General features: G+C 40.9%; 1 protein-coding gene across 5 annotated transcripts in view; it reads left to right on the top strand.

Moving 5' to 3' along the window:
* The window catches only part of LOC144693818 (putative cation-transporting ATPase 13A4), a 130,561-nt gene that overhangs the window by 64,568 nt on the left and 48,172 nt on the right, over nucleotides 1-17,821 (top strand). For all 5 annotated transcript variants that reach the window (XR_013579604.1, XM_078563872.1, XM_078563871.1 and 2 more), the window contains 7 exons: nucleotides 1,845-1,928; nucleotides 2,540-2,696; nucleotides 11,301-11,418; nucleotides 15,588-15,712; nucleotides 16,333-16,499; nucleotides 17,059-17,166; nucleotides 17,309-17,388. Coding sequence is in view for 4 of the 5 variants with exons in the window: in XM_078563872.1 (XP_078419998.1) it covers nucleotides 1,845-1,928; nucleotides 2,540-2,696; nucleotides 11,301-11,418; nucleotides 15,588-15,712; nucleotides 16,333-16,499; nucleotides 17,059-17,166; nucleotides 17,309-17,388 (839 nt within the window). In the remaining variant the exon portion in view is untranslated. The remainder of the gene's footprint in view (nucleotides 1-1,844; nucleotides 1,929-2,539; nucleotides 2,697-11,300; nucleotides 11,419-15,587; nucleotides 15,713-16,332; nucleotides 16,500-17,058; nucleotides 17,167-17,308; nucleotides 17,389-17,821) is intronic.

The raw sequence follows: 17,821 nt of genomic DNA, 5'->3' as shown, positions 1-17,821 counted from the left end.
CCCTTCCTAAATTCCTTCTCCTCCTTTAAGATTGCCCTTGAAATTAATCTGTTTGACCAAGCTTTTGATTCCCCCTCCTAATATTTTTTCTTTCCCCCTAATACCTCAGCATCCATTTCTGACTTATGCCTGTGAAATACTTTGGGATGTTTTTCTATGCTAAACGTTCTATATAAATGTAAATTGTTGCTTTTCTCATTATTTCAGCATTGTGTTGTGCGACTTGCAATGTAATTGTTCCAGGGAGCCTGTAATGTCTCAGAACATGCTGGTGACCTAAAAATTACTTTAACATCTTGGAAGTAATTTAACCTAACTTGCTAGGCAGAAAACTGGTGGGATTGAATTTGTTGCCACTTTTACACCCTGCCCGCATTTAAGTTCCATTGAAGGTAACAAGAAGTAAAATTGGGCAGTGTGTAAATCAGTGGTCAGATCGGACCACATCAGCCGTCTGTCAAGTGGATTAGGTTAGAATTCCTCCCAATCCCCATTCTCATGTTAACATTGTCTTCTTTTGATTTTTAGCCTTATTTTCTAAAGTCTGTTCACTTCCAAGCACAAATCCTTCCCTTGTTGGGAGGACATGCTGATGGAAAATTGCTTTTGACTGTGACTGCTGAGCTTGGCTGTGTTAATTATATATTCATTATGTTTAATTTTATGAAGGTAGTCAGCTTTAACTGGAGACTCACTTCTGCCCTGATAAGTAGACACAGACTGAAACAATGACTGTTGTTAGGAAGTCCATGCTTGTAATGTGAAACTTTGTAAATAAATGCTTATTAAAGTGTGCAAAAAATTAGCTTGAGTTCTGCTGTTTACCAATCGGCTTCCTGGAGTATAACAAGCTGTTGGGAAAGAGATCGTGCTGGGGAGGAAACTGTAATGAACTTATTCTGCGTGGGAAACACATCTACAAAATATTCCCTCATGAAACCCATGAACGTACTGATCAGCAAAACAATATGAGTAAGAAATTGCATCTAGCAAAAACGGACCTAATACGGATTTTGTAGCTTAGGTTGTGTTGTTCTGTTGGAGCTGCTGTCTTTTAGCCGGGACTTAAACTAAGGCCATATTTGCCTGAAACAAAAACAGAAAATGCAGGAAAAGCTCAACAGCTCTGACAGCATCTGTGGAGAGAGAAACAGAGTTAATGTTTCAAATCCAAATGACCCTTCATATAGACCTTCATAGGGTCATACAGACTCGAAACGTTAACTCTGTTTCTCTCTCTACAGATGCTGCCAGACCTGCTGAGTTTTTCCAGCATTTTCTGTTTTTGTTTCATATTTCCGGCATCTGCAGTATTTTGCTTTCGCCATATTTGCTTGTTCCAAAGGGCCAAGTGAATATTTCAGATCTCATAGCACTGTTTGAAGAATAACAGCAAGTTCTTCCAGTTTCCTGACCACCTGACTAGCATTTTCCCTCTCAGCCGACATCATTAAAGGTCGAATAACTGGTCATTAATCTCATTTGCTGTTTGTGAAACTTTGTTGTATGTAAATTGGCTATTGTGCCTGCCTATAGATTCACAGTGACTATAATTCCTGAGTAATCATTAGCTGTGAAGAACTTTGGGATGTCTTAAGTATGTAAATGTTTCTCTGCAAATACAAGCTCTTTCCATCTTTCCATTTCATATGCTTTGTATCTGTCAGTTTACTTGCTGTGTTAAGTTTGCACATCTAGTTACTAGTGTATAAGAGGTCATCGTCCAAATTTATTCAGACTGCCTTTCATCCACCATGTTGCTGTATACAAATATACTAAGATATGTTTCAATTTAAAGCGAATTAAAAGTTTAATTAAACCATATATTTTTGAACTCATGACAGGAGTTGAAAGAAAATACAATGTTAAAGCAGCAAAATGAGGAAGCACATTCATTTATTGTCAAACCAGGACCTAGAGCTAATAAGGTACATGATCTATTTTTTTTAACTGCTACACAGTGCTTTCATTCAAAACCAGGAATTCAATTCATCAGAAAATTCCTGCTTTGCACTCTTAAAGCAATAATTTTCAGCTCATCTATCTGTATGCAAGTGTTTGTATAAATTCACCAGGATGAAACCAAGGATGGGAAGCTATAGTTACGAGGAGAGATTAGACATGTTGGAACTATTTTCACTGGAGCAAAGATTGGCAAGAGGAGATAAAATAGGACTCAGTATTAAGGAGCCATCGATTTAACTTTATCACTAAGAGAATGAGGAAACAGATTAGAAGAAATTTCCTGACACAACAGATTGTTGGAGAATGGAATGTTTTGCCACAGGAAGGTTAAGGTATCTCTCCCAGGAAAATTGGATAAATGTTTAAAGCAGAAGAAGGTATTTGGCTACATGCAGAGAGCGGGTAGTGGGTTTAGTTTTGTATTTCTTTTAACACTGATGCAAGAGACTGAATGGCCTCATACGCTGTAAAACCCTATGATCCTAACAGCAGCAAAGTAACAGTGCCCAAAATATATTAAAAAGTAATTCACTTATCAAATTCCTTAACAAGACAATGTTATTGTATATTACAGGTATCAAAAGAAGGAATTATAGTCCTGAAGCAATACCCATTCTCACCAGCACTGCAGAGAATGTCAGTTGTAACCCAAGTGATCGGAAAAGAAAAACTGACTGTCTACCTTAAGGGAGCACCAGAGATGGTTATTCGTCTTTGTAAACCTGAAACAGGTTTGAATGGCATGAAAATGAAAGCACTTGATGAATCATTTATTAATATTATAATGAGTAACAGCTTCAGAAGGGGCCGGTGCTAATAATGGGACAATTCAATCTTTGCAGTTCAACAAATCTGTCAATTTATGGGTTGATAAGAATAATAAATTCCAGATTGGAATTGAAATGCAGTTAGTTCACTTGGAGAAGGTATCTTGACATCCTTCTAGTCTCACTCTGAGATGATTGAAGGAAGTCCACAGTCCCTGCAGTCCCACAGTTCATGGTTAACTCCTGTATAGAACGCTATATAAAACTGTAAAGCTATATAAAACGCTAGTTAGGCCTCAGCTGAAGTACTGTGTGCAGTTCTGGTTGGCACACTATAGGAAGTATGTGATTGCACTGGAGAGAGTGCAGAGGAGATTCACCAGATGTTGCCTGGGCTGGAGCATTTCAGTTATGAAGAGAGATTGGATAGGCTAGGGTTGTTTTCCTTGGAGCAGAGCAGGCTGAGGGGGGACCTGATAGCGGTTAACAAAATTATGAGGGACATAGATAGGGAGAAACTTTTCCCCTTAGCAGTCGTGTCAATAACCAGGGAGCATAGATTTAAGGTAAGGGGCAGGAGGTTTAGAGTGGATCTGAGGAAGGATTTTTTCACCCAGAGGGTGCTTGGAATCTGGAACACACTGCCTGAGGGGGTGGTAGAGGCAGGAAGCCTTGCAACATTTAAGAAGTATTTAGATGAGCACGTGAAATGCCATAGCATATAGGGCTACGGGCCAAGTGCTGGAAAATGGGATGAGAATAGATAGATGCTTGATGGCAGGCCCAGACACGATGGGCTCAAGGGCCTGTTTCTGTGCTGTATAAATCTATGACTCTAAAACTCTATTATTATCAGTTCCTGAGGAAAAATTAGAGTAGTATGTGAAACCCATGATACATATTGCTGTCAGTAAACATGTTGGGAGAAAGTCAATACTACAAGAAGTGCTTAATGATATTTCTCAGAAATACTTCTAACTGCCTCAAATACAATGAATTCCATTGAAGTACAGTAATTGTTATCATCTACAGAAATGCAACACCTAATTATACCCAGTGTGATCCAACAAACAAAGATACACGACGAGGTAATCTGTTCTGAGTGCACAGTGGTTGATGTGTTGACCAGCTGTACCATCATCATAGTTGGAGGTAGAGGCTTCTCAGAATGCTGATCATTCTCTGGCACCACTTCCACCAGAGGTGCCATGGTAATCTCATGGGCAGCAGCTGGAATAGGCATAACGGACAAGATGACTTCCTTCTGTGATGCATCATTCTATCAGTCTACCCCTGTTCTTCTTTGAATAGTGTCATATGAACTGCAATGTTCGTTATGAACCTTCGTGCTTAGCAGATAGGATCTCTGTTTAACATATCAGCCTAAAGTCACCATGTCCAACAGTGCCATATGCCTTCATTATTGTTCTACGATGTCGACGTAATTTACCTGCTAAAATTCTGGAGTGGAACTCAACCCCACAACCTGCTCACCTAGAGATTAGAGTGTTTACAATTGATCAAAGATCAAATAAAAAGCACTATTACAGGATAACTTTTAATTTAAAAAAAAAATTGCTTTTTTGGCTGCACAATTGGGCTCTGTAGCACCTCTGCTGCCGGCTTAATGGAAAGGGCTCATGATGTGCTTATGGCCGCTCCCGGTGTGACCCATGTGGTGCTCTTTGCCAGGAAGGACGCCAGCACTGGTAAGTCATACTTGCACGAGAAGCATCAGGAGTGTCAGACCATAACATTAAAACAACTCTTCCGACTGATTTTCTGTATGTTTTGAAAATTGGACTGTGCAGGTCAAGTGTACACATGCCAATCACAGTAAGCTAAACAGGTGCTAAGTTGCACGAGAAACCTGCACTTTGTTCTTGAAAGGAACAGGCATGCAACTTGCAACTGAGGTGCTTTTGACTTCCTAATGCTGTGGCAGTATTTGTGGATGTATAGTGGCTTATTTTTGGAGGCCTTTTGGTGAGTCGATGCAACCATTTAGGGAGAGCAGCAGGGTTTGTTCACCTATATATACCAAGTCTGCAAGGGTGTGGAGAATGTAGTTGCAGTACCACTGGGTGTGCAAGATGACCAACAAAGGGAGCAGAGGTTGCAGAGGGACACTCTGCAAGGAGGGAGGAGGATGAGGGCTTTCCACAGAAGGCCCTGACCATGACAGGTTTTCAGAGAGCATACCTCATACCAGGAGCAATGGAGCATTTGTAAGGGGCCTTAGAATACTTACCAGAGCAGGTCTCCAAGTTAACTGTGCTCTGTTGTATCTTCTACAACCTTACATCATGGGGGCACAGCCATTATCACCAGACATCCTGAATTCTCCTTAGGGAGATGTAGGGGTGTGGGGGAGGAGGAGGAGGAGGAGGCAGGGTGGATGCAACAGGGACCCTTCAGCCCTGATGGGTTGTCCGAGATTTCCTGTTTAGATTCCACTTCCCTCAGGGAAACATCCTTTCACTGCCATAGATCCCTCATTCCTCACCTTATTATTCATGTGTGATGTCCCATCACCACATTCCCTTGGCCAGGATCTTGCAATAAAAGCAATAACCAAGAATCTTTGCATTACATCTTTATGCATAAACACTTACAAAAACAAAAATGTATCATTCATATTTACGCATTCCTTTAGTGCCTGCTTTGCCTGTCCTCATGCTCCTACACAGTACTACCCCTGTTGCTGCAGCATGGCTGGTGGAAGACTGCTGACTATCAATGAGAGAGACTGCAGGTGACCTTGCAGGATGACCTCATACATCTCTGCCTTAGATGGCCCAGCTTTGGACTGCATCACCTCAGGTTGGGTGGCAGTAGTCCGGGCTGGCTGCCTGACAGGCAACAGATAACGCTGATGAAGAGGCAGCGCTGGGAGGATGAATGCTGTCATCCTGAGAGAGAGCAGCAAGTTTGTACTCAATGAAGCCATTGCTACTCCCACAGACAGCACCTCTGCAATCCTAGCAATCTGCTGTGTAATGACTTGGTGTAAAGGACAGGTTTCAACAAGAAACAGAAACTTTATTACAGAGAGCTTTTCAGATGCCACATGCTTGGACCAGGTCCTTGACATGAAGCCCCGCACCCCGGATTACCTCTGCTTAGGGCTCATTGGTCGGAGCCTCCAGGAATTTCACGTGACAACTGATAGATAGTAGGAGAGACTATACCTTCATTTACTAAATCTCCTCCCCTTTAGTTTTTTTTATATGTATGTATGTGTGTATGTGTATGTATGTGTATGTATGTGTATGTATATGTATGTATATGCATGTATATGTATGTATATAGATGAAGTCTCCGAGGTGCTTTCCTTATTTGGTTAGAGCGGTGCAGCTCTACCACTTGAGATTCTTCCACAGGATCGACATGATCAGGAACTGCAGCACAAGACACATTATTAGAAAGTGGCAGTTCAGGGTTAGGTAACTCTACAGAGACATTGGGCATGTCTATTCTAGGTCGATCTGCCACCTCAGGGATTAATGGTTCTACATTAATTACAGGCAGAATAGTAGGTTGTTGGAATGTCTCTCTATCCTGAAGATGGTCCACGTGTTTTTGAACAATTCTGTCTTCCACTTCCACCTGGAACGATAAAGGACCAGCTTCTGAGACAATGGTTCCAGGAACCCAACATGGCCCACTTCCAAAATTCCACACAAATGCTGTCTCCTACAATGAATCTGTGAACTTTGCTATGAATATCATGATTCAATTTTTGATTTCTCTGTTTCCTCTCTAACTTCCCCTCTAAGTTTGGAAACACCAGACTTAACCTTGTACGTAGGTGGTGCTTCATCGATAATTCAGACAGCGTTGAACCCGTAGTTGAATGAGGCGTTGTACAATAACCGAGAAGAATGCAGGAAAGTTTGCACAGCTCTCTCAGCTAAACCATTTGATAAGGGATGGTTTGGGGCTGGTTTAATATGTCTGATTCCATTTAAACTCATGAATCTCTGAAACTCTGTACTAGTAAAGACTGTACCATTATCTGAAACGATGATTTCCGATAGGCCATGTATGCTAAAGCAATGACGCAGCTTTTCAATCATTGTGCTCGATATTGGTGATCTGACTTCATACACATCTATCCATTTAGACTATGAATCTACGATCAATTAAAATATGGTAACTAAGAATGGACCTACATAATCGATATGTAGTCTAACCCAGGGTCGATCAGGTCACTCCCACAGATGCAGTGGAGCTGAAACTGGCAACTTCTTTTGTTGCTGACAGTGGAGACAGTGCTTGATCATGCTTTCAATGTCACTGTCAATGTCTGGCTACCAGACATAGCTTCGCGCAAGGATTTTCATCTTTGAGACACTTGGATGCGCACTGTAAAGCTCTGTCAAGTGTGGTTCTCCTCTGTGTGAAGGAAAGATAACTCTTAATCCCCACAATGAGATTCCATCTTGACAACTTAGCTCTGTTTTACGGGCATGGAGTAGTCTTATTTCTTCAGACACTGGTGAATTTGACCACCGTTGCAATACAAGGTCTCGGACTTTTGACAAAATTGGATCTCTGTTCATCCGATTTCTAATTTGCTTCGCACACACAGGTGAAGAGTCTAAGAAATTCAGCACAAGCACAACTTCTTGTGGCACTGGAGCACGTATAATGCTATCTGGTAACGTGAGACGACTGAGTGCATCTGAATTTGCAATATGCAAGCCAGGGCGGTGCATAAAGGTAGAGTCATACACAGATAATATCAAAGCCCAATGTTGAATTCTTGCTGATGCTGTTAGCAGAATGGCCTTATCCTCACTGAATAAGCCCATTAGTGGCTTATGGTCCTATACAATAACAATACAATATGGTCCTATACTTCCAGACAGATACTGGTGGAATTTCTTCATTCCGAATATCACCGATAAATCTTCCTTTTCTAGTAGGGAATAACCCTCCTTGGCTGTGGAGAAGGATCTCAATTTATAGTCCCCACAAACGCGTATAGTTTGGTCAGGTTTAACTGTTGGAACTATGCATGCTGCCTATTCTGAGAATTGGACAGGTTGGACGATGCCTACCTTTTCTAACTGGCACAGTTCTGCATGCACCGCCTCCATCAACACATAAGACACAGGTCTGGCCTTCGAGAAACATGGTGTCGCCTGAAAATCCACATATATTTTTGCTTGCAATCCATTTAACTTCTCTAATTCACCCCGAAATACACTGTCATATTTCCTTAGCAGTTCAGGAACTTCTGTTCTCAAGTGAAATATTTCAGACCAGTCAAGCTTGATTTTTTTGTAACCAGCCTCGGCCAAAAGACTAAGTCCTTTTCCTGTCACTATTATCACTGGAAGCTGAGCTATCTGTTGCCTTTAAGACACTGGTACTGTGGCAATGCCTTTTACCTGTATAGATTCTCCACTGTATGTCTTTAATTTAGCGGTTGTCCGCTCCAGATTCAGTGGCTGGGTACCTTGATTTAGGTATTTAAAAGTGTGCTCTCCAACCGCTGTATTTGAGACTCCCGTATCTACCTCCATTATTAGTGGCTTCCCATTAACTTGGATTGTGACTGTGGTAGGTTTGGTTTTTACAGTGGTGACGTTGTACGGGGAATAGACGCTGTATTGGCAGCTTCAGGTTCTGCAGTATTTTTCAATTCAATCATGTTGGTTTGCTGCTTTATGGGCTGTCTTGACTTCGCCCTGCAGTGCCTTACTACGTGACCTTTCTGATGCCATTCTGCTTCCTTGAAACTGCAGGTGTCCAATACGTGGTCACCTCCACATAACAAATTAACCTTGGAGTCGCTGCTGAGGTGTTTCTAGTCGGCCTTTCCATGTTACTAATAGTGGACATTGCCTCTCATTTCGCTGCTGCGTCTCTGGTTTTCGCGCCTTGCCTGCGGTAGGTTCCTGCCCCACATGAAGAATGGCGCCGTGTTGCGTGTGTTGCAAAGCCTGCACAGCAATTTCCATGGCTAGTGCTATTTCCAGGGCTCGCTTCAAATCGATGTCGACCTCTGTGAATAAACGGTGTGAATGGCTTCGTCATGAACTCCACAAACTAATGGTCCCTCAGCATGTCATTTAGTGTCGCAATGTTCTGTCAACTGCTTCAACTTCGCTATATAGATTGCGATGGACTCTCCCGGGGCTCCAACTTTGGAATTAAACTTGAACTTTTGCGTTATTATGGATGGCTTCAGCTGGAAATGCATTTGCACAAGGTCCACTAATTCATTAAAGGACTTAGAATTGGGTGTGTTCAGGGCTGTCAGGCTGCAGAAGAGATTGTATGTCTTGCTACCACACACACTCAAAATGATTGCTTTCTGCTTTTCCTCTGCTACGAAATAAAATCCAAGGTGCTCTGCATACTATCTCCAGTCTTTCCTAGTCACACCATAAGGGTCGATTCTGCTGAAGAGTGTTATGACTGGTGATTAGTCTTTTCTTTTTTAAGATTTGACGTACTCGCGTTAACAAGGTAAGGTGCTGCGTTGGAGCTATTTTACCCTCTTCGCCAAATGTAATGAATTGACATACCGGACAGGTTTCAACAAGAAACATAAACTTTATTACAGAGAGTTTTTCAGATGCTACATGCTTGAAAAGGATCCTCGACAGGAAACCGCCCCCCCCCTCAGATTACCTGTGCTCAGGGCTCATTGGACAGAGCCTCCAAGAACATCATGTGGCCCTTGATAATCAGTAGAAGGGCTATACCTTCAGTCACTACAGCTTGCAGACAGCATGCTGGACTGCCACAAGAGCTTGCATAACTCTTTGAGCAATGAGATCCGCAGACCTGATGGCAATAGCCTGAGTCCGCATGGCAGCAAGAATAGATCTCATGACCTCTGTCTGAGCTTCCATTACAGTGCTGAGGTATTGGCTGCCTTCTTCCTGTACTGCAATAGAAGCTGAGAGAGCAAACACCAAATGCTGTAGCACTGCTGTCATGAAGTTGGCCACCATTTCCCCCTGGAAAGGTTGTCCTCTGCCAAATTTAAGCTGGACTCCCCCATGCCCTTTGACTTTAACAGGAGACTGCCTGGCAGGCTAGCCAATACACCAAACAAGTTGGTGTCCATGCTCACCAGCATTCTCCTGTATGCTGCTCCATCAAAGTCCTCATCTGAGCTCCCTGCAGCAGAACTTGTGTAAGGTTTTATTCTCGGGGAGCTGGCGATCCTTTCCTTTCACCCTTTCACTCAAGCGCAGTGACTGATGCAGATCCTATACTACCCTCCAAGGCACATGCAATGTCAGTATCTGAGCTTTTCGCTGCAAGTGTCAGATCAAGTGATGGTGCTTCTTCATCAGTGGTGTGGGGTTGCTTTCTCTGTCCCCCCTGAGACTGATGTGCCTGGACAGCCACAAGTCCTTGGGTATCTGAAAGCAAAAAATCAATAGGGGAGGGTTGATATAAGAAGGGGGTCCAGTGCGTTGGAAAGCAAAAAGTCACACCGTCTGCAGCTTTCAGTTCATGCCAGATAGTGGGGTGACGGTGAACTGAGAATTGTGAATGAGCATAAGACTGGAACATATCGTCAACCTGAATGCTCTTGGTGACACCAGAACTAATGCAGCCAAACCCATGATGTGGAGAGCCATCTCCTCTATAAGGCTCAGGTAATGAAGGCATTCTTGTCCTTTGTAAATTCTGTTCTGCACCCTTCTTTTGTGCGCTACCATGTCCTGCAAGAGAAAGGGAAGAATATCAGTGCTTGTGCTGTAATGTATTGGGACACTGTGCCCGTGAGAGCTGAGTAGCTGGAGGTACATAGACACAGCAAGAGGTGTGTGTGAGGCTGGCACCATTGGGAGGGTGATGTGGATTCTCTTAATGTAGGGCCTCAGTCCTGACTGCTAGGACTGCTTGTGGATGAGTGAAGGGGGTGTGGTGTATTGATCAGCGTGAGACATTGGTGGTTTGGCGGGTAGGAGATGTCATGTAAAAATGCATTCCCTAATCCTGATCACCTGCATGAGGTCACTGGCACTGCTGCCAGGCTCAGCACCGGATTCCTTGCATAGATCTTCCTGGCCAGCTGCACCCATTCGCTTTGGAGGGCAATCCTGGATGGCTTCGTACAGAAACATGGCCTCTCTACTCCTGTCCATCTCCATGTCTAAGGCTTTTAGTGCCACATCCTTGAACCTGGGATTCTGCCAGGTGTTCTAGTTGCTTTGTTTCCAGTTGCAGACTGTTGTTGTACTGCCAGAGAGCAGCAGTTTCCTTTCAGACAGTACAGTTCGCTTTAAGAGGAGCAAACTGCCTTTAAGAGTTGAGGGCTAGCTGGAACACATGCTAATCTTGTTGAGCACGAAACCATCCAGCAGCATGGGTCACATGTGGCTGCACAATAAAACCAGGCAAATGAGGATGCAGCACAAAATTTGGATATTGCCTGCCTCAATGGGACTGGGCATGGGAGTTGTAATCCACACCCAAAATCAGGTGTACCTAAGTTTTTATCTCTTTATATTTGTCTTTGTCAGAAAGGAGAATATGTTGTAATAATGCTAAATTACTGTAATTTACATCATAAATTCACAAATCTTGCAGTTCCACGGAGTTTCTCAACTGAACTACAGCGTTACACGAAGCAGGGTTTTCGAGTTATTGGATTTGCATTTAAGTCTCTTTGGAATGGCAGAGACATCACAGTAGCCAATTTAAAAAGGTGAGTCAGACCAGTCACTCCAATACTCACTATACTCCAATATACTCCAATCACTGTACACTGGGATATTCCTCCTTCAGTACATTAATCATGCCACTTTATAGTTGGAACAGAACACAATTTCAAAGAAACATGTAAATTTATTAATTCAAACTACCACAAAATGATTTAATAAATGTCAATTGTTGCTTATCTATAATCTGTTTCAATTTTGTTGCAGCATTCACACTGTTGGAGGACTATACAACTAAACATAACAAGCAAAATTTTGAGTCTGGTGTATAGATATAAAAGTTGGTCCTAAACAACAGGAGGCACAAAACAGTTTTCTAACATGTTTTTATTATTCAATAAGCTCCTCAGATTTTTTAAAATATTCTTTATAAAAGGTGTAGTGTTTCTGACATATGCTAAACACAAAACATTTACTCATATAAATGTGAATATCAAGTCTACTCTTAAGTAGGGTATAAAATTCTTATTTAAAAAAAAATCACTAACAAAACGGTACAGCTGTGTAGCTTGGCAAAATATAGAGCTTAATTTTCCTGCCTTTTTTCCTGGGAGTTCCCATTTCCTGTATGCAAAGGCCACCAAAAGTGGCTGGAGATCGTTGGATTATTCCCCTTTTTATGATGCCCATGGTATACAGCGGTCCCTCAGCAAAGTGGAAATTGGTGTAAATGAGACCCAAGGTGACCTCACATCTTCTATTTCCATGGGTGTCCAGCACCAGGCAGAGGAAGACTCAACCAATCCATCCCTGACTTCTTAGAGTGCGAGCTTGCACCAGAAATTATAAATAGATGTATTTATATGGAATATTGAATCCAAATATCAAATGTTAAAAGTTAACTCTTCAAGTTTATCACATCTGTCGCTCCGATCTGATTTTCCATGCCACCAGTGCAAACAGTTCTGTTGAAACCTTCTGGGATTGTGCAGTAAGCTATCCTGTACTTCTGAATGTGTGTAACACATACCCCGTTGTTCTATATGATCTGTGCAGAAAGAAAGGGTGAGTTTTCCTTCCATTCATGACTTTGATTGTTTGGATTTTTTTTAATTTGAAGTACTGGCTGGCACCCAATCCAACTGACACCAGAATCTGTCCTAACATATCTTCATCTGCAACTATTTGTTTGCAGTTTGAAAGGGAAGCCAGAAAATTTGAGAACTGTTCCAAGGGATTTTTACTGGAAATCAGGATAACTTTGTATGCCTCAGATAAAAGCAAAATACTGCTGATACTGGAAATCTGAAACGAAAACTGAAAATGCTGGAAAAACTCAGCAGGTCTAGCAGCATCTGTGGCGCGAGAAACAGAGTTAACATTTCAGGTCTGTATGACCCTTCAGAGCTGAAGAGAAGTGGAAATGTGATGACATTTATACTGTTTAAAGTGGGTGGGGCAGGTCGACCTGGATAGAAGGCCAGTGGTAGGTGGGGACAAAGGAGGGATTGACAAAGATGTCATGAACTAAAGGACAAAGGGAATGTTAATGGTAGTGGTTAGTGCTAAAAAGGTGGTGATAGTGGCATAAAGGCAAGAAAGCAGAATGTGATAATAGCAGAACAAGGTTAGCATTGTATGAATGTGGTCTCCTCTACATCGTGAGACCAAACGCAGACTGGGTGACCGTTTTGCAGAACACCTCCGCTCTGTCCACAAGTGTGACCCAGACCTTCCTGTCGCTTGCCATTTCAACACACCATCCTGCTCTCATGCCCACATGCCCATCCTTGGCCTGCTGCAATGTTCCAGTGAAGCCTAACACAAACTGGAGGAACAGCAGCTCATCTTCCGACTAGGCACTTTACAGTCTTCCAGGCTTAACATTGAGTTCAACAACTTCAGGCTATGAACTTTCTCCTCCATCCTCACTCCCTTTTTTAATCCCCCTTTTTTCTACATTCATTTTTATTTTTTATCCACTTATTTTTATTTTTATTCATTTATCTGTGGTTTTATCCCCTTTTTTTAACCCCCTTTCTATCCTATTTTCTATCCTTTTTTTCCCCACCACAGCCCCCTCCCCCCTCCAGGGCCATCAGTTACTTTTTCCATGTTGTTCTTTCACAAAATGCTACCCTTGTTCTGCTCTTATCACATTCTGCTTTCTTACCTTTATGCCACTATCAGCACCTTTTTTTTTTAGCACTAACAGTACCATTAAGTCCCTTTGTCCTTTAGTTTATGACATCTTTGTTAATCCCTCCTTTGTCCCTACCTATCACTGGTCTTCTATCCAGCTCCACCTGCCCCACCCCACTTAAACAGTGTAGATTTCATCACATTTCCACTTCTCTTCAGCTCTGAAGAAGGGTCATACAGACTCGAAACGTTAACTCTCTTTCCCTCTCCACAGATGCTGCTAGACCTACTGAGTTTTTTCAGCATTTTCTGTTTAACTTTATATGCACATTGGGAGGGGATCATAATTCCGGTCTAAGAGAAAATTGCACACCCTTTTCTACATGCAAGTACTTTTTGAAAGGAATGGAGAAATACCAGCATCTATCAAAATCTAGTTTTTATTTTGCATAAATCTGAGAACTGCATTTTATGGATAACGTTATGGGCAAGGAGAGAGGTGGGATAATTTACCCCCCTTTTCTCATCTCTCAGCTGAAAGGAACAAAATATATTTTTGAGCGATGTGACCCTAAAGAACAGACACAAAACAGGCTTTCTTGTAGGTTTAAAACAAAAGAAAGGACAAATCTTTATTTCTCACAATACACAAAAAGTAATCACAACACTCACTCTTCACAAATACTAGATACACACACAAGAGGAGTCGATTTCTAAAGATGTAACATGCACTTAGATTCCTTAAAGGGTAAAAGAAGACACTTCTAATCAGTCCTCAAGATGGTAGTTAAAAATGTTACAGGCCTAAAGGATTCCCTCTTGATCTACTGGAGAAAAATGAAGGTTGGAGGTTTCTTGTGATGGATTCACACTGGTTCACCCCAAACAACAGCTAGCTTCTGGTTTTTTTTTTTTACTTGTTCATGGGGGTGTCCATGGCTAGGCCAGCATTTATTGCACATCCCCAATTGCCCTTGCTCAGAGGGCATTTTAAGAGTCAACCATATTTCTGTTGATCTGGAGCCATGTGTAGACTAGACCAGGTAAGGATGTCAGATTTCCTTCCCTAAAGGACATTAGTGAACCAGATGGGTTTTTACAACAATCAGCAATGGTTTCATGGTTGTCACCAGACTTTTAATTCCAGATTTTTATTGAATGCAAATTTCACCATCTGCCATGGTGGGATTTGAACCTGGGGCCCCAGAGCGTTACCTTGAGTCTCTGGAATACTAGTGCAGTGATAATAGTGATAATACCACTATGCCGCCACCTCCCTGCTTTCCAGTCAAAGTTGGGCAAGCCCCTGTAGTGAAGAACTACACTCTGGCAGGTAAAACGAGTCAGCCCCAATTCTCTACCTAAGGTGACTTTTGAGGTAGGATCCTCCCTTGGGCTTCTCTCTAGTCTTTGTATATCAGATTGACCTTCCCCGACCTGTCCTTGTGGATTAATAAGGTACTTACAGGTATTTCTGATCACAAGCCAGTTTCTGTCACATGAAAACAGCATCAATGTTTTCCATTGTCCACACAATAGGTTGATGGTTAAGCAATTTGTTGCACAATGAAGGATGTCTGCTAGCTCATCAACATTCCAACTATGATTAGCCCCTGAAATGCTGTTGTTATTTGAAGTTCATCATCAGGGGGGCCAGCAAGTCTAACAACCATTGTCATTTTAAATCTCTTCCATTGAAATGGTGAAGTGAGGTCAATCAACATGTGGGATTTCCATTTGCATTTTTTGTAATTATTCCCAGAGATATGTTCAGACATGTCTGTCTCTGTACAGAAACCACAAAATAAGTCACCTGACTCTCTGGGGTTCATTTTGTGAAGGTACAGTGTCCATATTCAATGTTGCTTTCTAGAAGTAAAATGTCTATCCCCCAATATGCTTTATAGACGTATGATGTAACTGTAACGATATCCAATACCTGAATCCTATCTTTACTGAACTATAAGCAGAGTATTGGCTCAAAGCACTTAATTGAAAAATGTACAGGCTCAAATGTGCATCAGGTGCATAAAAAATTATAATAATTGCTTTATTTTTTCTTAATTTACCATAGGGAAGATGTGGAATCTGACCTAGTATTTCTTGGGTTACTGATTCTGGAGAACAAACTGAAACCACAGACAATCCCTGTTCTATCTGAATTGTCCAATGCCAGGATTCGAACAGTTATGATCACAGGTGCTTGGGAAATTTCTTATGTCTTATTCAATCTATTGTAAATATGCTAATATGTTACCTAATGGCTTATTCAGTTAGGGTAGTGAGCCATACAAATTAGAAAACTCCCAAATTCAGTCTGTCTGGAATTAGCCAATCTCAAACAATGGGCTATAGTGGTGTTATAACTGACCTGAGATCAAAGGAGAAAATTGCCTGACATGACCATTCCTAACTACGTCTAGTGATTGCTGTAGATGGCAGGGAAGACTACAATTGGGCTCCGTGGTCCAGTACGCTGACACTCACAGCCTAGGCAAACACATTAGCTCCAATTTATGTTGAACAGAAAACTTGCCAATTACAATGAGAGAGTATTCCTTAAAATTAAGGCTTGTCATGTTCTCCAAGTTTTGTAAGGATAAGATTCATGGCTTATTAGAGACTGTTTTTTTTTACTTGGTCTAATTTGCATATTAATACTGTGTGAAGAACTTTTTGAGAAACATATGCCAGTGGTGCAAAGATTGATGAACCACTCAAAGCATGTGATTGGGCAGTGATAAAATGATTCAGTTTTCTTTTTCATTTAGCAGTGAGACTGTTACAAACCGTTTTTAAAGTGCAGTCACTTTCCACAGGCGATAACTTGCAGACAGCTGTTACAGTGGCGAGAAATGCTGGGATGATTCCATTAACTCACAAAATCATTTTAATTGAAGCCTCAAAAGCAAAGGAATCAGTTCCAGCTGTCATCAGCTGGAAGTTAATGGAAAATGGCAAGAACAATGATCAGATTTGTACTGATGTAAGCATTGAATGAATATTAGGTGCTTGTATTCACAATAATGTTGTATTTAATGAATATCCTGCAATAATTAGTTATCAGTGAGTCACAAAGTTATAATCTTCTGAGGAACATTATAAATTTTGTGAACAATATCTAAGCAGTATACCAACTAGAACCAATAGTTTGAATTTCCGTCAAGCAACTCAGTCAGCTATTTCAAGTGATTATATTTGTGTATGTATGTTGGCCCATACATTGGGATATTGGGCTGTAGTTTATGGAATGATGTAACAGGTATTGTAATATTATGAGGGTTTTTTAGCACTGGGTTACTAATTTATCAATTTTATGATGCATAAAATAAAAGTTAGTACTACACTGTAAAATGAAAGCTTTCAATTCATTATTACTGTATGAGTTATTTGTCCAATGTTACTCATAGGCCACACAAGCTTTAATTTCATTGCTATTAACAACTTTACTCTAACACACACCCAAGCGTATTATAGGAATATTATTTTTGGCTGTATAATTTTGTCTAATAATATTAAAAACAAAATGTATTTATATGTTCAAGGAAACGAAAATTCCTATAGATGGGTTTGAAAAGAAAAACTTTCATTTTGTTATGACTGGAAAATCCTATGACATTTTAATACAACACTTCTATCATTTACTACCTAAGGTATCTAATACGTTATCTAATACAAAGGATAACTGTATAATCATATTATGTCTAATTTTCTTAAATGATGTCTTTGTGCATGTATAACAATATCATTAAGCACTACTCCAAGTAAAACTTCTCAACTGCATTTTCATTTCAGTTGCTTATAAGTGCTACAGTTTTTGCCAGAATGTCACCAAACCAGAAGGGAAGCCTGATAGAGGAGTTTCAAAAATTGGAGTAAGTTTTATAAATGCATAGTTTTTGACTAAAATAAAGACATGCTAAGTCAAACAAAAAATGGTCTCCAGTGAGCACCATTAGCCATGAGCAATAATTTACCATGATTTCAATTGTATGATTTTCAATTGATTCACTGTAAGCAAAGGCCAATTCGGATATCAAATTGTTTCATTTAAAGAGCAATAAAGCTGTAGGATGGTGTTACTCATTAAGTTGTAATCACTGGGTAAAAGCCTAGTGAACACTTTACAATTGATTATTTTTAATGTTCTTATTTTCATATTGCCATCAATTAAATTTATTCACCTGTCTCTGGTAGCAGTCTGACTATAAATCTAAAATCAGAGCTAAAATAATTTATTTTCATTTATAGGTCTTATGCAAATAAGTTTCCCTTGACAATTCAGCAAATCTTTTGCATTCTTTTATG

This window comes from Cetorhinus maximus, chromosome 19, assembly GCF_964194155.1.
Source record: "Cetorhinus maximus chromosome 19, sCetMax3.hap1.1, whole genome shotgun sequence".
NCBI lineage: Eukaryota > Metazoa > Chordata > Chondrichthyes > Lamniformes > Cetorhinidae > Cetorhinus > Cetorhinus maximus.
This window is presented reverse-complemented; position numbering and strand designations above follow the sequence as displayed.